This window comes from Delphinus delphis, chromosome 20 (assembly GCF_949987515.2).
Source record: "Delphinus delphis chromosome 20, mDelDel1.2, whole genome shotgun sequence".
NCBI classification, from domain to species: Eukaryota; Metazoa; Chordata; class Mammalia; order Artiodactyla; family Delphinidae; genus Delphinus; species Delphinus delphis.
The window spans coordinates 52,768,428-52,792,955 of record NC_082702.1 but is presented as its reverse complement, the minus strand read 5'-3'; the positions used below and the strand labels follow the sequence as shown (position 1 = coordinate 52,792,955).

The 24,528-nt window shown below is 49.5% G+C and overlaps 1 protein-coding gene across 1 annotated transcript in view; it reads right to left on the bottom strand.

Annotated features, from left to right (window-relative positions):
• Nucleotides 1–24,528, bottom strand: part of PLCG2 (phospholipase C gamma 2) — a 146,521-nt gene that overhangs the window by 54,575 nt on the left and 67,418 nt on the right. The window contains exons 6-9 of the mRNA XM_059998978.1: nt 19,090–19,174; nt 17,438–17,521; nt 5,220–5,263; nt 3,588–3,660 (exon numbers count right to left, since the gene is read on the bottom strand). Of these exons, the coding sequence (XP_059854961.1) occupies nt 3,588–3,660; nt 5,220–5,263; nt 17,438–17,521; nt 19,090–19,174 (286 nt within the window). The remainder of the gene's footprint in view (nt 1–3,587; nt 3,661–5,219; nt 5,264–17,437; nt 17,522–19,089; nt 19,175–24,528) is intronic.

Here is a 24,528-nt window from a genome sequence, read left to right as displayed (position 1 = left end):
TGTTCATCCTTGCAAATCTACTTGGATAAAGGACACCCAATAGCTGGGAGCTGGGGGAGCATCCAGTTCATTTGAATACAGCAGTGATGCAATCCTTGAATACCAGAGCATGAAACTCAAATTGTAGGATACTTAATGCAAATGCCTTGCCAGCCCTAGACGCCCCCAAAAGGCCAAAAGCTTCCTGCTTCCTTCTCCTAAAAAGCTTTCGCATAAAAAAACACGGGTACTGGACTTCCCTGGTGGCACAGCAGTTAAGAATCCGCCTGCCAATGCAGTGGACATGGGTTCGATCCCTGGTCCAGGAAGATGCCACATGCCGCAGAGCAACTAAGCCTGTGTGCCACAACTACTGAGCCTGTGCTCTAGAGCCCATGAGCCACAACTACTGAGCCCGCGTGCCACAACTACTGAGCCCACGCACCCAACTACTGAAGCCTGCACACTCTAGGGCCTGCGAGCTGCAACTACTGAACCCGCATGCTACAGCTACTGAAGCTCGCGCACCTAGAGCCCATGCTCCGCAACAAGAGAAGCCACCGCAATGAGAAGCCCACGCACTGCTCGCCACAACTAGAGAGAAAAGCCCACGTGCAGTAACAAAGACCCAATGCAGCCAAATAAATTAATTACTTAGTTAATTAAAAAACAAAAACAAAAAAATGGGAACTTAGCTGCTATAACCTGGAACTGCACTAGCTGTAAATAAGAAATCTTCTACCTAAAGGAGTTTAAAATATGAATAGTCTGGGGGGGTAGAAAAATGTATCTACTTGGTGTGGGGTATTGAGTTGGGCAACTATCAATGTAATAATGAAAATGATCAGAGTAGTGATGAGAGGAACCAGCATGGTGAGGCCGTCAACACTGGGCAGGGGCAGCCCACCGGGTTCTGTGCTCAACCTTGTCACATGGTGGCTCATTTTGAACTCACATAAGCCCAGGCAGGACATATAATATTATTCTCCAGTTATATAAATAAGAAAGCTGAGGCTTCAGTCATTAATTCAGTTGACCTAATGATGAGCCCAAGACCAACACAGGCACATCAGTTCCGGGTCAGTCAGTGTCACCCATGCCTCCCAGGGCTGGACTGTGGCGCATTTAACCAGCCCTCGAGTGGAAACTCAGATCAGTTCCAAGTTCTCACTTCTATTAAAAATGCTGCCATTATTTAGGATAAGTTCCTAGGAGAGCAATTATTTAATCAAAGTATATAAGCCTTTTTTCAAAGTTTTCATTTTAATTGTGTATTGCCAATGTGTTTTCTAAAAACCTGTACTAATTCGCACACCAAGTGCTACAGTGGTTATTCCACATATGAGCATCCACCACCCCCAACAAACGTCCTAGGTCACTGACTCTGCTCCATGCCTGCATCCCACAGAGCGCTGGAAGCTGGGACATTCCGGGTCCACGAAACGTACGGCTCAGGGGCCCCATCCCTGGCAGCACATCTTGTTCCCGTCACGCGCACCCACACACATGCTCATGGGCTGCCTGCATCCTCACTCCCGGATGCGGGATCCTAACGCCCTGTACCTTGCTCCAGGCCCACAGCCCTGATCTCTGAGGGCAGCCCAGCCACGGGGCCGGTGTAGGGAAAGCCTGTGAGCCTCCCCTGAAATAAAATTACTGAGCACGAGGTGGTGGGTTCCAGGATATAAGACTACTTGTCTCTAGGAGTTTAACTGTTTAACTTCAACGGCTCTGTACAAAACTGAGTAATTCAGCGCAAGGAAGCGCACGGCGGAAAAGCAAACAGCCTGGGCCTCTGTCTCTGCTTCACTCTCCTGGCAGCACCGCACCGTGCGTGTAATCGTGCTCAACAGAATTCACGGATCCCCCCTCGGTTCACCTGCCCTGGGTTGTAGTCTCAGGCGGGGCAAGGAAGCCTTCTCTTGGTCACTGCCATTCACCCCACGTGGGGAAAGCGCAACATCTCAGAGCCCTCGGTCAGCGTTCATCACGCACCACAGCAGCTACCAGCTCTGCCCCTCGCGCAAGCGTGCGTCTGTTTACGTTCCCTACAATCAATGACATCTGAACGTGGGATGTGTACTGCCTGACACTAGGAAATTCGTGTTCATTGTGAAAGGGGTAGCAGGGGTATTATGGCCATGTTTTCTAAAAAAAAAAAAAAAAAGTCCATTTCATAAGAGAGACACGTTGAAGTATTTTCAAATGGAATGATACACAGTCCGGGGTTTACTTTAGAATTTGCCAGCAAGTAAATGAAGAAGGAAAGAAGGGAAGGGAGACACGTGGGTATGGAGATGGAGGATGGACAAAATCAAAGCGGCAGAATGTTCTTTGTAATCAGAGTGATGGGTACAGGGTGGCTTATGATGCCAGTCTGTCTACTTTTGTGTATGTTTGAGATGTTCTATAATACACAGTATTTTTTTTAAAGTAAATGAACTGAATATTACTATGAAAAAGACTATATATTGTTATTATGAAAAAGTCTATTAAAAAAAACTAAAGAGAATAAAAGCAAATGAAACGCCAGTGATATAAACAAAACTTTGAAATAGATATGTGACTATGCAATATACATGTACTCATACACACACACAAAGATCAAGGCCATGGGCTTCCCTGGTGGCGCAGTGGTTGAGAGTCCGCCTGCCGATGCAGGGGACACGGGTTCGTGCCCTGGTCCGGGAAGATCCCACATGCCGCGGAGCGGCTGGGCCCGTGAGCCATGGACGCTGGGCCTGCGCGTCCAGAGCCTGTGCTCCGCAATAGGAGAGGTCACAACAGTGAGAGGCCTGCGTACCGCAAAAAAAAAAAAAAAAAAAAAAAAAAAGATCAAGGCCATCTTGTCTAATCCCCACAATTCTGAGAGGTAGGGTTCTCATCCCCACTTAAAGAGGAGGAAAGTGGGACACAGAAAGGTCAAACCACCTGCCCAAGGTCACACAGCAGGTGAGAGGATGTCAGGTTTCTCTCACTCTAACTCAGTTTCTCAGCTGAGGCACTACTGACATGTGGGGTTGGGTAATTCCTTGTTGGGGGGCGGGGAGCTGACCTGTGCACCTTTAGTTATTGCGCAGCATCCCTGGCTCTACGCACCAGATGGCAGTGGCAGCTCTGAGTCGAGTCTGCAGCCACTGCCCTGGGGCAGAACCATCCCCTAGAAAACCACTGCTCAACACAAACTCTGACTCAGCCACCAGCTCGGAGCCCACACGCAAACATTCCGGGAGACGTCCACGTGTCATCTGTTTAAGGACAGCTGTGCCACCTTATCCCCCAGAGGACCCGCAGGCTCATCCACCTTAGTCACACCCTCCACGAGTCAGGGAAGGTTTCCTGGGGAAGCGACACCAGAGATGAGCTGAGAGGAGCAGAAGCCGGCAGGTGAGCACACCGTCCGCCCGCCCTGTGGTGTCCTCCTTCCCTTCCTCCAGCTGGGGCCTGGGAAAGGGGCTGATGAGAGGCCAATCTGATTCCAGAGTTTAAGCCCCCGAGGTGGCACTGAGCAGGGAGACGACACCTGTTTCATGACGGCAGGTGGTGAGAAGGTGAGCAACCGCTGGGGCAGCCCCACCCCAGAAGCCCCTGCCCTGCTGTCCTCTCACCTGCTGTTCATGTAAGAGAAACCGCTGGAAGTCGTGCAGGTGAACAGCGGAGGCATCCGGCCGGTCGGTGTTGCTGTCCTCGGGGAAAGGGAGGGTGTTGAGAGAGGGGCAGCCAACAGTCAGGAGGCGATCCCAGCCAGCAGGATGGCCACCCAGACACCCAGCCGAGTGCCCCCCGCAGGGCCTGGTGCAGGCTGGCCAACAGGAAGACGAAGGTGACCCAGACGACATGCCTGACCCAGGAGGATTCAGAGGGGCCCTGACACCAGAACCTGGGAGAACTGGGCCCTGGAATCTACACTTGGCTGCTCCCAGGTGGTCCAGGTGCAAGGCAGAAGGAAGGGGGAGGGAGGGCGGGCGGGCACAGACAGGCGTGGACAGCAAACGCCCGGACAGGGCTGGATGTGGAGAGCGTTTGGGGTAGGCGATGCTGGAGAAACGACTCCAGAGTTGGCTGAGCCGTCGAGGGCTCTGAAGCAGGGGTGCGGGCCAGATGAAGCCCCCAACTCTGGCGGACAGGGAGAATCAGCTGGAACCTGCAAGATGAGAGCTGTGGAGCGAGCAGAGGCCCGCTGCTGGGAGAGTTTTCCATTTGACACGGACCCCTTCACTCTGAATAAAGGGAGATTCCACCTCGGCCGGCAGCTTGCTGACTGATGGCCTCGTGGAGAGGATGCTCATAGCTACCAGAAAACCAGAACCTCACTGGACTGGGAACCCTGTTCGCTATGGAAAGTGTATCCGGCAGAGCAGGGCATTCCGGGGAAATCTGTACTTTTCCCTGAGCACATGCAGCGGGGGTGGAAGGTGGAGGGTCTCTTTTGAAATACAGGAGGTAAAACAAGCTTTAAGCTTTCTCTCTTTACTAAACACTGAGGGTCCAGAAGTCTGTTGTCTCTGAGTGCATTTCCAACCTTCTTTCCTAACCAGCCTCATGGTCCAACAATACTAATCTTTTCATTAAAATACCACGTAAGAATTGGATTCGTTTTATATACATTTTAGAGTCTTGGGGTTTCTGGCTTAGAAGGTAACAGAGGGAACAGTTGCCAGGGCATCCTCATCAATGAGGGCTGCTTCCAAAAAGCAGGCCCAGGTCAGCGGGCCGCAAATCACATTCTAGGCGCTATTAACTCCATGGCAAACATCTCTCCCAGGTAGACAGGCTCGGAGGACATAGACCACTTTATACTTAGGGGAATTAGTAAGTGTAGTAGAGGTCCTGACAAGTCCTGCAGCACTTAGGCTTTAATAATAACATCATTGTCGCTATTTACGAGCCCTGCCATGTACCACATGAAGCACTTGATATGCTTCAACTCATCTGAATTCAGTTCACTCTGCTTAGCCAGGCATTTCCCCAACTCACCTCTGGGAAAGGAGGTCCTGAAGCAAGCAGGCTTCTCTACAGAACCTTCTGGGTCACCCTCCCAACATTCCACAAGCCCTGCTGCTGTGCATGTTTATTCGTGACACAGGCTTGGGCCGGCCAGTTCCCCAACAGGGGGACCCCACCAGTGCCTGCCAGAGAGGTGACCTCCTGGAGTTCCGATGGCAAGGCTGGGAGGACCCACAAGGGCACCAACGCCCGGCACAACTACCCAGAACAACAACCCAGCAGAGGCGCCTCACCCCAAGATGAACACGGAGGAATCCTTCTTGAATTCGTCAAGAATCTAAAATAGAAAACAGAAGGAACACACCCATGAAACAACATTAGACAAGTCGAGCCACTTAATGCAAATAAACAGATGTTTTTGTTGTTAAAAACTTATCATTGTCGTTTATGTGACTTGCAAATGTTCAAATATTTACATCTTTACACAAAAGGTGGAAGTCTTCCTCACCCTTGCAGAGTCTTTTTTCTGAAAAGCAACCACTCGATGATTTGGCAGCTCTCCGTCTCGAGTCTGTTTTATGGCTATTCATTTAATTCTATCTTATCATATTATAGTACATCTATGTCTCCCAACTTTTTGCTGTTGTTTCAAGCTTTACGTATTATTCAGCAACCTCAAAGCGCCCTACCTCACTACTTTCAAAACCCACAGTGTATTCCATAACATGTCTGTCTTTCAATTTTCTGCTATTATATCCAGTCCCACAAAGAACGTTCATACATGTATATCTTTGTGCACTTGGGCCAGCGTTTCCAGTGGGTAGTTTCCTGGGCAGGAAAGCGCCTGGACACGGGGTGTGTACTGTGGCAGATTCACCAAATTGCTTTCAAAACAGCTGTCCTGACCCGCAGGCCCACCAGAGAATGCACACCCTTTTCTGCACCCTCACGGGTACATTTCCAATCCTTAATATTTCAATGAGCTCATTTCTAATCCTTGAATTCAAGAGAAAGAAACAAATATTCGACAGCTCTGGTCCTACACTTCATGGCCTACTGATCTCCCAACCACTGATGGAAGGATGGCGAGCTCCTCCACCAGGAAGGCCTGGGGTCCCCCAACCCCCAGCCTCCACTCACTGGCCACGCATTTTCCACATGCACGCGCACGCATGCATGCACGCACACACTCACACGCCACACACAGGCACACCCATACTGCGTCTATTTCTGGCTAGGTAGCATCACTGAAATAATCTTTAATGAGACTGTGATTGGATAAGCATTTGAGTAATTCAGAGCACAGATGGAAATGTAGCCCCTGGCGGGTTACAAATGCTAACGATATAAAACAACTCCTGCTCTAGATTCCCCAAGTCCTCTTGCCAAACTGCTTGCACTCCAGGATGACGTGGAAGCTCTATGTTCTAGAACAGGTATCCACAGGCCCCTGGGAAGAATCAGGGGATCTGCATAAGTCTGTGCAAATATGTTGGGGTTTTTTTTTCTGGAAAGATGATGCACAGCTTTAATGAGCATCTCAAGGAAGCAGGTCACCAAAAATGATGAGGAATCGCTTTCAGAATGACTTAGAAGTACTTCCTTTCATCTATGTGTCATTTACAGCAAGGCTATTGATTTTAAAAAGAAAAGGGACTTTAGGCAGTGCCAGCTGTTTGTTATCTGGAGTCATTTGGCCCTTAGATCACTGGGTCAATCTGGTGCTTAAGGCCGGATCCTTTCCAAACCCAAATCCCGAAACTGGTTTCCCTACGTTGGAGAAAGGCCATCTGTGACCCCCCTTCAACTGTCCACTCCACGCGGTCCTTACTCAAAGCCAGCCCCTGCCTTGCCTTGCCTTGCGATGATGTACAGAAAAAGCTGCACCCCATTTCAGCTACATGAGGAGCTGGGATGCAGGAGGAGGTGCCTCTACTGTGGAGATGCTCCAGAGCCAGGAAAGATGGGGAGCAACACCTCAGCTTCCCCACTCCTCTGCCCGCAATCTCCTGTCACCCCATTTGCTGAACCCCCTGGAGGCAGAGGTGCCTGGGAACTTCTTTGTAAGAATCAGCCCCTCGGGGTACAGAGCAGGGCAGAGAACGCACTAAAATCGAAGACGCAAATATGACCAGCCCAGGGCTCACCACTCAGGTAGCACACATGGAAGCAAACCCAGTTCTCTCAGAATTCAAAGGCCAAGGTGCCTGAGGATACGTTAGGAGATGGGCAGAATGCACTGGGGGGCAGGGGTCATGGGAAGTGGGAGAGAGGAATCAGGACGATTCCTGGGCTGTCCCAATGGGGTGGCCAGGTATGGGTCATGGCAGTGGAGGTGGGGGTCGGTGCTGAGTATCACGCCGCCTCTTCTGGACACTCTAGCGTGAGATGCGAGGCAAGCTGGCAATCAGGGGAGTCTGGCATTCAGGGGAGACGTGGGGGCCGGAGACGTGTTTCTGGGAGTAATCAGCATAAAGATGCTATTTGAAGCCGGGGGACCAGATAGGATCACACCAAGAGTAAACAGAGAAGACAAGAGTTCTGTGGACTGAGTTTTGGGTAGGGATGTACAAAAAACCAGCAATAGCATGGTGGGTCTTTTCCTGAAAGCAGCTGGGAGGCCATTCTGGGGGTGCAGCGGGTACTGGGCGTTTCTCCGCCTGGGTGTCAGCATAACTGCAGGGAAAGCTGTCCCTCACCATCTCTGGCCACAGACGCTTGAGGACACGCCAGTGCGTGTGAGCAGGGGGCTGGCTGAGGAGCTGACGGGCACTGCATGGTCCCCCGTGGGGTCCACTCAAGACTCTGGGGGACCAGCGGGTTGGTGGGGCAGAGGGGAGTCACCAGCTCCCTCCGGCAGCAACTAGTTTAACAACTGGTATCAGCACTTGCCGGCGAAGCACCGGCCTCACCTGGGTCATGCAACCATCAGACGCCGAGAAACCGAAGACCCAGCTAAAGAGGCTGAGAGCCAGCAGGAGGCGACGCACGAGGAGGAGGAAGACAGTGCAGCACCCAAAACCCAAGCGACAACATCAAGGAGAGAGCGGCCAACTGCCACGCGGGTCACATGCCACGGAGCGAACGAAACAAAGACCAGAGGGTGGACCACTGTACCTGTCAAGGCGGAGGTCGGTGGTAATGGGACAAGGTGAACTGCTGTGGGGTAGGAGGCACGGAAACACGACTGGAATGGGCTCCAGAGGTGGAGGGAGGGAAGCAAGCGCAGACGGTGGCGCCGATGGCACTCTCTGAACAGGTCACTCTACAGGGTCAGAGAAATGGGGCGGCAGCCGGAAGGGGGAGGTGTGTCAGGAGGATGTTCTAAAGATGGAAGAATGTGCAGCATGTGCTATGGGTAGAACCGCGTCCCCCAAAAGGCACGTCCAAGTCCTAACACCACCTGTGAATGCAGCCTTATTTGGAAACAGGGTCTTTGAAGATGCCATCAAGTTAAGTGGAGGTCATGCTAGATTAGGGTGGCCCTAAATCCAATGAATGGAGTCCTTACAAAGAGGGAGATCTGCAGACAGACACACAGAGAGACGGTGCCCATGGGATGATGGAGGCAGAGACTGGAGAGGTGCGTCTACAAGGTAAGGCGCACCCAGGATCGCCACCAAACGGCAGAGGCTGCAGAGAGGCGAGGAACAGATGGTCCCCTAGAGCCATCAGAAGGGGTGTGGCTCTGCCCACACCTGGCTTCAGACTTAACCTCTAGAACTGTGAGAGAATGAAGTTCTGGCTCTTTTAAGCCACTCAGTGTGGGTCCTTTGTTACGGCCGCCCTGGGAAACGGACACGGCACGATTGCGAGCTGATGCAGGGCAGCCCCGACCTCAGTTACTCCTTGTGCCGATCCTATTAGGAAAGCAGTAAAATAAACCCTGTTTCAGAAGCAAGAAACGGGCTCAGGGAGCACACGTAATTGTTCCAAGGTTATATACCGAGAACATCAAGGGGCCAGAGTTTCAATCCAGGTCCCCCCTGGTCCATCGCCACTGCCCCACACAGTATGTGCAAAGGCACATAATATAAATGACAACATCCCAGCAACGAGGGCAGAACGCTCTAGATACTATGAGCACACAGGGGAGGCAGCAATTAACTTATCTTCACATTGCCATGTACGGTTACATGGCCAAATCCTACCAAGCCAGGGCATTCAGCCCTCTGTGACTCTGGGCAACACCTCTGACGCCCTGCGACCCCAATAAAGGCTCAATAAGGTCAGGGTGACGTCTGTTTAGTTGACCACTGTGCCTTCTTGTGTCACCCGTTTATTGAATGGATGACTAAAATAATAAATTAATTTCTCTGGGGAAAAGTAAAAGGCTACAGGGAAACTAAATTAAATTAAAATTAAGTTAAGTTAAAAGGTTACAGGGAGGGCTTCCCTGGTGGCGCAGTGGTTAGGAGTCCGCCTGCCAATGCAGAGGACGCGGGTTCGGGCCCTGGCCCGGGAAGATCCCACATGCCGCGGAGCAACTAAGCCCGTGACCCACAGCTACTGAAGACCGCGCGCCGTGCTCCGCAATAAGAGAAGCCACTGCAATGAGAAGCCCGCGCACCGCAACGAAGACCCAACGCAGCCAAAAATAAAAAATAATAATAATAAAAAAAAAAGGCGACAGGGAAAAGTAACCTATGACTTTTGGTCCTCAGGAGAAGAGGCAGTTACCAGCTAGACAAGGGAAGGGGCTATGCCAAAGGGAGGGGACAGAAATGACGGCCCAGAGGTCCACCTAAGGTCAGGGAATTGCATCTTCCCACATCGTTGTGGGTGATCACATCCTCTGGGGCTGTAACTTGCCCTCCACAGTGTCTGTGCTTTGCAGGTCATGTGAAGCGGCCATGGGGACAAACCGCAGTGATAGGAAAGCTAACCCGATTCACTGCTAACTTCTGCACTGGGGATCCTTCTCTCCCCTGACCACTGATTAGGATAGCCTGTGACACTCCCTAGACTCCTCCACCAACATATGACAGAATGTTAGTCGCTCTCTTCCCACACGCTCGCACCCATGGAAAATCTGGAAGAGAAAACATCAAACTTCTTATTGAGCGTTTAATTGTAGGTCTAATCACGGGTAGGCTTGCAGGTAGTTTAATTTCCTTTTTATTTTATAATGCACTTTCAACTTGTATGGACTGAATATGCATTACTTTGCTTATAGTAAAATGTATCCAGATATCAGAAACAAATTTCCTGTCGAGGGCTGCCTAGTCTTCTGCTTCAGTACATGAGATATCAAAGGACATGCTGGGAAATCCACTGATTGTGACCAAGATGGTCTTTTTTTAAAAATTTATTTTATTGAAGATTACAATGCTGTGTTAATTTCTGCCACACAGCAAAGTGATTCAGTTATATACCTATATCTATATAGATATCTATATATTCTTTTCCATTATGGTTTATTACAGGATACTGAATATAGTTTCCTGTGCTATACAGTAGGACCTCGTTGTCTGTCCATTCTCTATATAATAGTTTGCATCTACTAATCCCAAACTCCCAATCCATCCCTCCCCCATTCCCCCTCCCCTCTCCCTTGGCAACCACGAGTTTGTTCTCTACGCCTGTGGGTCTGTTTCTGTTTCACACAGTTAACTTCAGTTGTGTCATATTTTAGATTCCACATATAAGTGATATCGTATGATATTTGTCTTTCTCTTTCTGACTTACTTCACTGAGTATGATAGTCTCTAGGTCCATCCACATGGCTACAAATGGCATTATTCCATTCTTTTTTCATGGCTGAGTAATATTCCATTGTATATATGGACCACATCTTCTTCATCCGTTCCTCTGTTGATGGACATTTAGGTTGCTTCTGTGTCCAAGATGGTCTTTTAGAAACAGGACAGAAAGCAAGCGCACCAGAGGCCGGCTGCCCTCACCTCCTCCCAGGGGGGTTCTGCCTCGTAGAGACAGGCTGACAGTAATAGCAGATACCACGCTCTGAGGGCAGCTTTGCATGCCAGACCCGGTGCTGGCTGACTGAGACCTTCCAGTTGTTTTTTTTCTACTAGTGCTTTTAATCTTCGCAACAACCGTCTAGGATAGCCACCGTTGCCCCATGATGGTCAGGAAATCTAACACTGCTCCTAGCCAAAAGCAGCGCTAAAGGAAAATCAGTGCCACCTTAAATTATAGCAGAGTTGTTTTCTACTTTAACAGGCAAACAAGCAACAGAAATCACCTATATTCAGACCCCAGTGGGATAGTAATGGGATGGCAGAGAGCTGTGTGTGTTTATGTTCCCTGGCACCTTGCAAGGCCGGGAAGGCATTTGTTCTTTCAACTGCACTGGACATAATTTGTGAGTCGATTACTGATTATTTCTGAGCTGCTGGAGAGCGACTCAGACTTGGGTTCATGGGAACCCATGGGGGACAGACAGCCCCAGTATCCCCATCTCCTGGTATGCAAACTCTTGCCTTATCCCTGTAACTTGCAAAGGTAACGGAGATACACAGTTATGTGCATATGATTACATGATGATGTTTTTATATGCTTGGAGAACCTGTCTTGCTGGCTTTGAGGAAACAAACAGCCAGGCAGGGAGCCCCATACACGGAGAAGCCGTGGGCAGCCACTAGGAGCCGCGGGCAGCCAACAAGAAGCTGGAGCCCTCAGTCCTACAACGGCAAGGAACTGAATGCTGCTACCACCGCATGAGCACGGAAGCCGATCTTTTCCCATCTGAGCCTCAGATGAGACCACAGCCTCAGTGGAAATCTTAAACGCAGCTTTTTGTGAAACCCCAAAGCAGAGAATCCAGCCTAAGGCACACCTGGATGCCTGAGCCCCAGAAACTGAGAGAGAGAACGTGCATCGTGGTAATACTGTTACGTACACGCCAGCAGTACAGAACTCACACACATAATACGTAAGCAATACATGAGTAATACAGAACGCTAACGCATTTCCAAACTAATCTACCAGAGGGCAGCAAGAATAGAGCATGCGAAACGGCAGGGGGTAAAAACAGACGAATCAACAGTAACCCAACCACCTCATCCCATGGGGTTGAAACTCCAGTCCTGGGCCGAGACCAAGAGTGATATCAGTCAACCATCTTCACTCATAATCAGGGCCTGTAAATGCCAGACCCCCAGCCTCCAGTAACCAAGGGGGGACTTCACAGGTTTGCTGGGGAGGCAGCAAAGTAGCAGTGATGAAGCTGGGTATTAGATTCAAATATTTAAGGAAGAAAAAACACAAGGTCTTAGGTTTGCTTCAAAACCATCTGAGGAGAGGGAGGTGGGTAAGGGCATAGATGAAATAAGATGACCGTGAGTTGACCATTGCTGAAAACTGGCTGCCAGGTGCTTGGGGGTTTGTTATACTATTATCTCTGCTTGTCTCTGTTTGACATTTCCCTTACTACCAAAGTTTAAAAAATTCAAAAGAAGTACCAGCGGGTGGGCAGTGAAGCTGAGCACAGGAGAACTCAAATTCTAGCTCTGCGGCTCTACCAACCTCACGACCTCCGGCAAGTAACCCGAGTGTCAGCAAGTTCATCCCCAACGTGAGGATAAGAGCAGTACCTCTCCCACAGGGTTGCCAGGAGAATTCAATGTATGTAAGACATATAGCACAGCGCCCAGCACAGAGGTCACACTTAGGAAATGTTAGCTCTGATCTTTATTCCCAATACTGTTATGACAGCCTAGTTAGAGGTATGTCCCCCCGCCCAGGGGGACACACATGGAATTAAATTGCTTATCTTCCTGCTGCTGCCAAACTGTTGGAAGCTTTGAGGCTTCACAGCAGCAACGTAAGCGGGTGGTTAGACACAAGGAGGGACTGGCCACTTCAAGCTGGAAACCTGGAGCTACTGCTAAGCAGGACCCCACTCCCTGGATTTAGGTCTGGGCATCATCAATCAGCACGAATGGCCCTGTCTCCCCAAGGAGCCCAGGAAAGCCAGCTGAGCCCCTAACAGCACGGAGGTAATGCTTTTCTCTGCCCTGAGCTTCTAGTGAGGAGATCAGTAAGTAAATGATACGCTGACAAGGGAGAAGCAGTTACCTACGCAAAAGCACTGAGGCCTTCTCAAGTTGGCCAGTAACTATCTATAGAGCCTGGGGCTTTGTTATTCAAATTCCAAGTCACTGAATTAAAATATGCAGTGGCCAGACTGGACAGTTATACCCTCCAGTGATGGAGAGGCTGTTGACCCAGAAGGTCTTAGGGACTGGGTAGGTGACATAAATTAGCAGAGAGAGCTGGATGGGGGGTTGGGGGAAGGGCTGGGGCAAACCAGAGAAAGCATGCTTCCCTCCGCTCAGAGGCTGCCAAATATAGCCAGATCTCGATTTTTTTTTCCCCCAAGAGAAGTGAAAAATCTGGATCTTAATAAGAAATCTCCCAAGTTTTAAATGTAGGCAATTCATTGAAAAAACATTTAAACCATTAGGCCAAGTAGAGCCGAATGCTGGCTGCATGTGGCATGCTGGCCACCAGGGTAACCTCTGGTACGTACAGATGTTTTTCCCCAAAACTGGGCCATCTAGGGTACCCCCAGAGGACTCAGGGATTCTGCAGAAATCTGACACAAATTTCTTTCCCTTCCTTCTCCCTCTCAAACACACATACATGAGCTTTAGAAAGAACCGCAATGCAAAGTGCTCTTGTGTGGAATTTTATCGCGGTGGAGACCATCGGTGGCGGGTAACCTGTACTGGCAGGTGCAGCAGCTTTCATGGGAACCTTATTCCCAAGCTTCGCCTGCTCTCTGCCTGATGAGACAGTATCTTGAAATTTCCAGACAAACGATTATAAAACCTGCTTTTTGCAACTACTTATCTTGAGCGAATCAAGTTTTTCTCAGTTCTGGTCAACTGCCTAAGACAGCAATTGGCATTATTCTGGGTTTCATTTATATACTATCATCACAACATTTTCCTTGCTCTCAAGAATTGATTATGAATGAAAGATACAGATTTTAACACAAAAAGTGTTCTGATCAGCTTTTATGCAGCAGAGTTTTCTTAATTAAGGTTTCGTACAAAAAAGGGGAGCAGGGTTAGATAGCTTTAAAGTTGTATAACCGATGACCTGATTTAATACCTTCATTTTTACAGAGGAGGCTGAGTGACGGGGGGAAAGATGGCTTTCCCCAAAATCACTTGGTCAGTTAGAGGTCAAGTTGGGGCTGGAACACAGGTCTTTCAACCTCCAAAGCCTACGATCTTTCTACTCTATTTGGCAAACTAATTATCACTTGTGTGAAAAAGTGAACACACTGCAACTGAATCTTTTACTCTATGAAATAATGTATTTTTCCCCAATCTACGCAGACAAGAAATGCTTCTCCCATTTCTCTACCTCAGATACATCCGAAGTCCCAAGGCCAGTGGTCATCTAACAAGAGGCCTCATCCTGCGCCCAGCCTGCAGGGAGAAGGCAACTGATAACTGTCTTTCACACTCATCACTTTAAAATGCCTGCACTCTTGACCTCCAGTCCCTCGTCAGTCCTCCGCAGAGCCCGGTGGGGCAGGAATCATAGCCCCAATTGCACAGATGAGAAGACCGAGGCTGGGAGTGGTCAGTGGCTGGCCCAAGGTCACACAGCCGAAGAAAGCAGATCTGTCTTGCTGCAAGTCCTACCCACTCTCTGCTCCCTCGCGGCTCTGCTCTGGACCCACCTCAGCCCCCTGCAAAGCCCTTTTCCAACAGTAACAGCAGTAACCACACACCAGGCACGCCACTCCCTGCACTGAACTGAATGCCTCCCTTTTTAAGCCTTATGCTTTATGGGACATTTTTTTTAATTGCAAAAGTAATGTGCTACTTGGAACAAGTTGAAAACGGAGTGGTACAAAGACAAATTGAATTATCTCTCCTGAGCATCTTTCCAAATCCCTCCAGGACATACACAAACTCAATATTAAATATGAGGGACTTCCCTGGTGGCGCAGTGGTTAAGAATCCGCCTGCCAATGCAGGGGACACGGGTTCGACCTCTGGTCCGGGAAGATCCCACATGCTGTGGAGTAACTAAACCCATGCACGACAACTACTGAGCCTGTGCTCTAGAGCCCACAAGCCACAACTACTGAGCCTGCGCTCTAGGGCCCACCTGCCACAACTACCAAGCCTGCGTGCCTAGAACCCACGCTCCGCAACAAGAGAAGCCACAGCAATGAGAAGCCTGTGCACCGTAACGAAGAGTAGGCCCCTCTCGCCACAACTAGAGAAAGCCCACATGCAGCAACAAAGACCCAATGCAGCCAAAAATAAATAAATAAAATAAATAAATTTAAACCACAGTAATCTATTAAAAAAAACCATTAAACATGAGGTGTGTATACTCTTCCATACCTTCTCCTTGTTCATAAAAAACACTCACAAACATATATAGGAGGAGTAGTTTGTTACCAAAAAATCAGACCTAGCTCCCTGCATGAATCTGCAGCTGGTTTTCCTCACAAAATACCATGAACATCCCTCCAGATGGACAGAAACACAATGGACTCAGGCTTCTTAATCAGCTGCACAGTGTCACACAGTATGGATGGACCATAACTTACCCAGCTTTTGCTCTACTGAGAGGCATTCAGATGGCTCCCAAGTATTTTGCCAGCATAAATAATGCTGCAATAAACAATCTAGTGATACACTCTTAGGCCTCAGTGCTTTCACTTCTCTAAAACAGAGGCCCCAAAATGCCACTGTCAGGTCAAAATGTACGCACATCTTAATTTAATTTTAAAATAGCATATTATCTTTTCTTTAATAAATTTATTGATTTAAATTTATTTTTGGCTGCGTTGGGTCTTCACTGCTGCCCACAGGCTTCCTCTAGTTGCGGTGAGCCGGGGCTAGTCTTCGTTGCGGTGCGCAGGCTTCTCACTGCGGTGGCTTCTCTTGTTGCGGAGCACAGGCTCTAGGTGCGCGGGCTTCAGTAGTTGTGGCAATGCGGGCTCAGTAGTTGTGGCTCGCAGGCTCCAGAACACAGGCTCAGTAGTTGTGGCACACGGGCTTAGTTGCTCCGTGGCATGTGGGATCTTTCCGGACCAGGGCTCAAACCTGTGTCCCCTGCATTGGCAGGTGGGTTCTTAACCACTGTGCCACCAGGGAAGTCCCAATAGCATATTATCTTAATCGAAAAACATATTCTCATTAACAAGGAATAAAAGTATAAAAAGAACAACATACAAAAATCCCTCAACCCAGAGACAAGTTACTATTAATAACTTGGTAAATTTTCTTCCAGAACAAGATGGTAGAGTTAGTAGAACTTTTTTTACTTTAATAGGCTCAGACTAAACTCCAATCAGACTGACGGCCACTCATATTCCCACCGCGAAGGTATGAGAGCACCATTTCCCCACACTGTCGCCATAGCTCTATAACATTTAAAACTTTTGCCAATCTAACAGATGAAACTATGATGTCACTGCCATTCCCACTTGATATTTCCTTGACTAGAAGGGAGACAGAACACATCTCATGGGTCTCTTAGGAACATGCTGGACTTTGAAACACAGGGGAAACAAAAACATCATTCGATCATTTGCTCAAGAATCATCTTACCCAGGCAGATGGCCGACAGGCACAAGAAAAGATGCTCAACATCACTAATCATCAGGGAAATGCAAATCCAAACCACAATGAGATACCACCTCAGACTCGTCAGAGTGGCCATCATCAAAAAGAACACAAATAACAAACGCTGGGGAGGGTGTGTAGAAAAGGAAACCCTCCTACCCTGTTGGTGGGAATATAAACTGATGCAGCCACTGTGGAAAACAGTATGGAGGTTTCTCAGAAAACTAAAAACAGACTCACCATATGACCCAGCACGTCCACTCCTGGGTATGTATCCGAAAGAAAGAAAAGCACTAATTCGAAAAGATACATGCACCCCGATGTTCACGGCAGCATGGTTAATAATTGTCAAGATATAGAAGCAACCTAAGTGTCCACCAGCAGATGAACGGATAAAGGAGATGTGACAGATATACAGATATATAGACACACACACACACACAGTGGAATACTACTCAGCCATAAACAAGAATGAAATATTTGCCATTGGCAACAACACGGATGGACTTGGAGGGTATCCTGCTAAGTGAAGTCAGTCAGACAGAGAAAGACAAATACTATGTGATATCACTTACACGTGGAATCTAAAACATACAACAAACTAGTGAATATGTCAAAAAAAGAAACAGACTCACAGATACGGAGAACAAATTAGTGGTTACCAGTAGGGAGAGGGAAGGGAGGAGGGGCAGTATAGGGGTAGGGGATTAAGAGGTACAAACTATTACATATAAAATAAGCTACAAGCATACACTGTACAACACAGGGGCTATAACCCATATTCTATAATAACTATAAATGGAGGATAACCTTTAAAAATTGCGAATTGTACACCTGTAACTCATATAATATTGTACACCAACTATACTTCAATTTTTAAAAGTAAGGTAAGATAAGACTATCAAAACCTTCAAAAAGGGAATGGAAAAAAAGAAGCATCTTACCAATTTCTGCTGTTCAAACATAAGTTTTTTATAGAAGAGATGGAACTGTTCAAAGCTGAGTTCATCTTTGTGTGCGCCTATTTCCTGTAAATATATAAAAAAAAGTGACCACACGATTTTTCTTGTCCACCACAAGAATGCCTCTTCCCTGTTCACAGAAATACCATGGCTCTGCTACAACACTGGTTAAAATCAAACTTGCATTCCTCTGAACCCAACTATCCACAAGTTTCCTAATTTATCTGCCTGGAGAACATACCCACCAGGGATCCCTGGTGAGATCCTTCCCTTGACTCCCCAGAAGGGAAGGATCTTAGCCAGAATTCCAAGTGCCATAATGCAGAACTCCTCCTTCTGGGGGCAGAAGACACTTTCAAATCTAGACATATTTATAGGGTATGTACAGATAGGTCATTTTTAAAAGCATAAGAAAATGAACCGAGCCCTTAGAATTAACAGAGCTCAACTCCAGGTCTGTCCCCTGAATGGCTTAACAGCTTTGGGCAAATCACTTGACCCTCTCAGACCCTCCGTTTCTTCATCTGTAAAATGGGAGAACCACCATTACCCTCCTCGGACTTCCCTGAAACCAAACCAGAGAACATCCACGTAGCACCTGCTTGGTAAAGGCTTGATAAGGAACAAAATTCCAACTACGTGGCGGTCAGTGGTAAATGCCTCTCCCATCTCTCTTCTGTTAGTCCCCACCCTTCTCTGGTTTCGCCTTCTTGGACCAGTTCGAATGATGGGGGCGGGCCAAAAGATGGCTTGATAAGCCATAAAGTGGGTTAACTGTTCCGGGAGCTCACTGGTATAAAAATGAATGAGCTTCTTCAGCTGAGGAATCCTGTGACATGCCCCTGGGAGTCCACCAACTGGGACTATTGGGATGGAGTGTTGTTGGGCTCCTTGACGAGAGTCACTATCTCTCTGAAGGCCAGAAAGAATGCCTATGGATCACCTCCATCCTTACACCCTTCAGAAGAGCCCCACCTGACCTATGCTACCCCATCACTCATGGAATGACCCGCCTCAGATCTACCAATGGCTTAATTACACAAGAACATAAACAAATTAAATGATGGGCAGAAGGAGGGATGGAGGGATGGGAGGATGGAGGGATGGAGGGATGGAGGGATGGAGGGATGGAGGGATGGAGGGATGGGAGGATGGGAGGATGGGTGGAAGGAAGGATCAGTGGATGAAGGGAGGGGTGGGTGCGAGGAGAGGGGAAGGGCAGAGAAGAGTCGCCTCTGACAACTACGCTATCAGGACCTGAATACAAAACGCCACATCCCTGGCAACCTACATAAGGAATCTTCCATAATATTTTCCAGAAGAAACACATGTGTTCATATTATTAAAAGGCAACCAGGCTGTGGGGTAGTGAGGGAAAGGGAAAGGGAAAGTTGGACTGGTGGAAACATCCCAAGTCAAGCAGCTCGGTGAACGCAGTCTTCGTGGATGACGTCCTCTGCCACGACTGAGAACACGGGCTTAAGGTCTTCACACAATCCCTCTGTCTGGACTAGGATGGATGAATCTGGAGGCGGGGGACTTCCTTGGGCACCATTCAATGGAGCTCAAAGGCACGTAGTGGCTTCACGTAGCCCTGGGTTCACAAAATCGCCGGGCTGAGACACAAAACTTACCACGAACTTATCTTTGAGGAACTTGGCGCTGCTCACTTTGAAGTTGACCAGGGGCAAGATGGTCTTCAACTCTCGGAGGCTGATGCTGCAAAAGAGGGGAACCCCAGCCCCGTTAGCCTTGAGGGGTGTCAAGAGTGGAGGATCTGGCTACTCCCGTCAGCTCCCATCTCTACGAGAAGACCCACCACCAGTCGTTAGTGAGCACTAACTGGGAACAGAGACTCTGGGATCAAGACACCCGATGTGCAAGGCTGGTCTCCACCCTTCAGGGATGGCTGTGGACACGGATCACGTTGGAGATTCACAGTGAGGGCAGAAATGGTGTCGGATAACGTCGGCAGAGGCGAAATGTCACAGGGGTTCCAGCCAAGAAGAGGTCACTGAAGGCCAGAGACAGGCAGGGGAAGGAGCCAACCTTCTCTGAACACCTACTATGTGCCAGGCTGCCCCGGGGATCTCCAGGCAATGACGTCACCTCACCCCTCGCTACACCTCACCCCCCACACAGTATGCATTCTTGAGCCCCAGGGTTCAGAACAGGCAACAGGGATGGGGGCAGGGTATGCGGCTCAAGGTCGGAGCTGGTCTGACGACCTGAGGAGGTGGGCACCATCATCACTCCACGCGGCAGGTGAAGAAACCGAGGCTCAGAGACGCTGGGTGCTACCACGCGGCGGAGGTGGACTCCAGGGCAGCCTGCCTCCGGGTCTGCCTGTAACCACTGCATTTGAAGCCTCTCAGGGAACGCCATGAACAGTGATGGAGGGCGGCGGGTCAAGGGCCTGAGATCCAGACCCTCATGGCTGCAGAGCCAAGTGTCCGGCAGAGCGAGAGAGGGTGGTCTGGGCGGTCTCTGGTGTGGCCAGAGAAGACTGTTCTGCGTTCCTGGAGACGTCAGACTAGAAAGGGGCTGTGCGTGGCCCGGAAGGAAGTCTGCCCGGGCTGTGGGCAGGAACGGCCCAGCTTCCGCCACACTGTCTACTCGGCCTCCGCCAGCACGCCCGGGAGGAAGCAGCAGGCCACACTCGGAAGCTGCCCCGGGAGACCGCCAAGAGGACTCCTGGCCACCCCAGTGTCCCCACCTCCAGCATCCCTGTCTCTCGTCTAACGGCCTCCCTAATGTGGGAGACCTTTATGGGCCACGTGTTCCCCACCTCCCACCACTCCTGGGGCCGGCATCCAGGGCTTTCCCAGAGAAACGGTGAGGGCAGCACAAAGCCCTCGGCAGGCCCGGCGGGGCTGGCCGCGCAGAGAAGCGAGCAGGCTGGCTGAGACCCCCTTTCGGACCCTGCCCCCGGGGTGTCCACGAAGAGCCTGGCCAGGGCAGGATGAAGGGCGAGGAGTGGTGGGGGATGGCGCTGTAAAACGAGGCAGGGAGAGGGTCTGGCCTAGCTGGTAGCCAAGGCGGCTCACCCAGGACCAAGGAAGAGGTCGGCATCCCCTGGGGAACCCAGAACTTCCAGGCAGAAACGGGGCCAGGAAACCTTCCCACACCCAGGAACAAAGGGACTGGGGAGCTGGGAGCCAGTGCAGCTGCCGGGGGGGGCCAGTGGAGCAAACACAGGGCCCGGGGGCGCGAGAATCTGAGCACTGGGGCATCTGAGCCCACCGGCTCCAAAGGTCCCGCCTTACAGTGGAGCAACTGAGCCCCCAGGTAAAGGTGGGGGCCAGTGGCAGGGACTAGCCACTCCACTCCACTCCCCATGCCGCGCCCTCACTCCCCGCTCTGGGCACGTGGACCAGGACTGGCCCGTGGAGCTGCTGGCGGGTAGGAAGCCAGCAGCTCCCAACTTCACCCCTCTCCCCGTCCAGGACTTGTCATCAGATCTCAGCCAAGATCATGGTCTGCCCTCTGGCCGTAACTCAGGACAGCTCTGCAGGGCCTCCCTGGAGCTCCCCACGGGGCCAGCGGAGGCCGTGACTGTGACTGCATCACAATCCAGCTGCCTTCGCAGGTGTGGACCCGCACACACTCCCCGTAAGCTTCCTGCACACAAAGCCCGTCTCAGATTCTGCTTCCTGCAGGCTCAGCCCGTGACCGTGCGTTAGGGAACCAGGGCAATGGGGAGGGATGGCAAAAACTACCCCCTCCCCATGGGCACTGAACAATCATGTCAGCTTCCCTCCTCAGCTTGGCATGCTCCCAGATGCTACAACGCTGCACCCTGGGGCAGCCTTTACCAAACAACTGAGGTTGGCAGCCCCGGGAAACTTACCTGCCACCCTGAGGCTGGTAACCGACACCTCCACCACCCCCAGCTTCTTGTAACAGTAATAAACATTCATTAGTGTTTGCCGTAAGCCAGCCACTGGCCAAGCACTCGTCACAAATGAACCCACTGAATCTTCAAACCAATCCCAGGAGGTAGGAACTATGATCTCTCTTACAGATTAGGAAACGAAGGCACAGAGAAGTCAAGTAACTTACCCAAACTCATACAACCAGTAAGCGTTAGTGCTGAGATTCAAACCTCAGCGCTGCCCAATAGAATTTTCTAGGATGATGGCAACGTTCCGTATCAGGGCTGTCCAATGCGCCTAGGGCGACCAAGGAACTGAATTTTTAAATTTTTATTTAATTTTAATTACTTTAGATTTAAATAGTCACAGGTGGACAGTGCAGCTCTAGAAGCCTGCTTCTCTAAGTAGGGTCCCGGGAACGCCAGGATCAACATTAGTTGGGAATTTGTTACAAGGGCACATTCATGATCCCCACCCAGACCCAGTGCAACAGAACTTCTGCAGGACAGGCAGCGCACCTCTGCAGGTAAAGCCCCCCCAGGCTGTCCGACGTGCTGGAGCCAGGACTGCTGACCGCAGGGAACCTATTTGCATGCCTGCTGAAGACAGAACTGGACCGCACACCTGCCTCCCACCTGCACGCCCAACCCTCCCGCCTCCTGAAGGCCAGGCTGAGCGAGAACAGGAAGTGCACACTCGGTTTATGCAAAGTCAGTGTCACATGCCGAGGGGCAAGGGGCAAAGTGGGAAAGAGATGTCCACAGAGACAACCTGCTCCCAGCCCGTAGGTCTGCTGGCCCCTCTGCAGGACTCAGCCCGTGAGCCTCACCCTGAGGAATGCAATTCCAGTGACCGCCCTCCACCCCCGAAGGTTCAGGGGCTCTCGCAAGGGGTATTTTGACCGAAGAAGTTTTCCCCTAATGCACTGACCTTAGAACCTAATTCCCAGGTAATAGGCAACTAAACTCTAGAGACTCAAAAAGAGGGGGTTTCTGGAAACCTGGTCAAGATTAATGTTAAACGATTCATGCCTTTGACTCAGTCTCCCCAGGCCTGGAAATGTTATAAGGACGAGAACGTTCTGGTTGTCCCTTGTTACGATGCTATGTCTACGAATGAAAAGGGAGGGCTTCGTTCATCTGACCAACACTACAAAGACCGAACCAGCCGGATCCCCGACCTCGAGAGCCCCCACCGGTGTGAACAGCAACAACAGGGGGAAGACTCTAAGAAAGCAGAGAGCGTCCAGCCGACGGGACAGACTAGCACTAAGACCGAGAATCCTACGATGACGCGAAACACGCTTCTCGTGAGGGTCGCTCCATAACGTTCCCTCTGAACGCAATTCAGTGAAACTGTGAACATTAATAAAAACCGGACACAAACTAAATGACAAACAAAAGGCAACTTTTCAAGCCAAATATCAGATCCCATTGGTTGAATTACAATGTAGGCGTTAATACTGTTCCCAAAAAGTTGCAACAAAATGTAAACGTGTTTATGGTTTAAGGTGAGGTGAAAATAGTTTCCCCTCCTTGCATGTGGACTGGACTTAGTGACTGATTCCCAGAAAATAGAGTGGAGGCAGGCGGGTGGGGGGGGCCTTTACAAAGGAGAGATCTGGAAGACACAACCTTGGCCAAGTAATCAAGGTTTCCATCACCCTTGACAAGCCATGGTGAAAGCAGGCATCTCTTGAGCAAGGTGAAGAAAAAGACCTTCACCTCCGTGATATTCTTCCCAAACACAACCTCAGGTTACCCTTAACTCCAGTCTTATCATGACAAAAATATCAGACTAACACAAATGGAGGGACATGTTACAGAATACCTGAGACCTACTCCTCAAAACTGTCAAGGTCATGCAAGACAAGGAAAGATGGAGAAACCGTCACAGCCTAGAGGACACCAAAGGGGCAGAACAACTAAGTACAATGTGGGGTCTTGGGTGGGATCCAAGACCAGGAGAAGGACACTGGTGGAAAAAATGGTGAATTCCAATAAAGTCTAGGGTTTACGTAACGGTCATATAGCAAATGTGGTTTGTCAAGTTTTGACATGAATGATGTGAACCGTAGGGAAAACTGGCCAAAGGGGTATATGAGAAATCTCTGTACCATCTTTGCAACTTTTCTCTAAATGTAACATTATTCCAAAATTTTAAAATTAAAGAAGAACACAATGTAAAGTCATATATATAGTTACATATTAATGAAGTAAAATGAACACAAACCAATAAAGTTGAGGATGGAAATCTACTGAAAACAATTGTACCCAGAGTTAAACAGTGCCTACCATTTAATGTCAAACTCACACAAATTTTTTCTAGTTTTCAGTATTTCCAAAATTTTCTATAACGAACATGAGTTACTTTCATAATATATATACACTACCAAACGTAAAATAGATAGCTAGTGGGTAGCAGCCACATAGCACAGGGAGATCAGCTTGCTGCTCTGTGACCACCTAGAGGGCTGGGACAGGGAGGGTGGGAGGGAGGGAGACGCAAGAGGGAGGGGCTAAGGGGATATATGTATATGTACAGCTGATTCACTTTGTTATAAAGCAGAAACTAACATAACATTATAAAGCAATTATACTCCAATAAAGATGTTTAAGAAAAACAAAAAAACATAGGCTTGGGGGTTCCCTGGTGGTCCAACAGTTACGCCGCTGAGCTTCTAATGCAGGGGGCGCCAGTTCAATCCCTGGTCAGGGAACTAAGATCCCACATGCCTTGCAGCACGGCCAAAAAATAAAATTAAATAAAACATAGGCTTGTTTACCATATCTAAAAAAAAAGTCCATGTGATGTTTTTAAATGGGCAAAGGACTTGTCTAGATATTTCTTTGAAGAAGATATACAAATGGCAAAAAGCACATGGAAGGATGCTCAAGATCTGTAGTCATTAGGAAGATGCAAATCAAAACCAAAATGAGATACTACTGTACACCCACTGGGATGGCTGGAGGGAGGGAAGGGGGGTGGGGGGGGAGGAAGGAAGGGAGGGAGGGAGGGAGGGAGGGAGGCGAGAAGGGGAAGGAGGGAGGAAGGAAGGAGGGAAGAGGGGAGGGAAGGAGGGAGGAAGGAAGGAGGGAAGAGGGGAGGGAAGGAGGGAGGAAGGAAGGAAGGAAAGTTAGGTGTTGGCAAGGAAGTGAGAAAAAAATGAAATCCTGTTGCCCTGCTGGTGGGAATGTA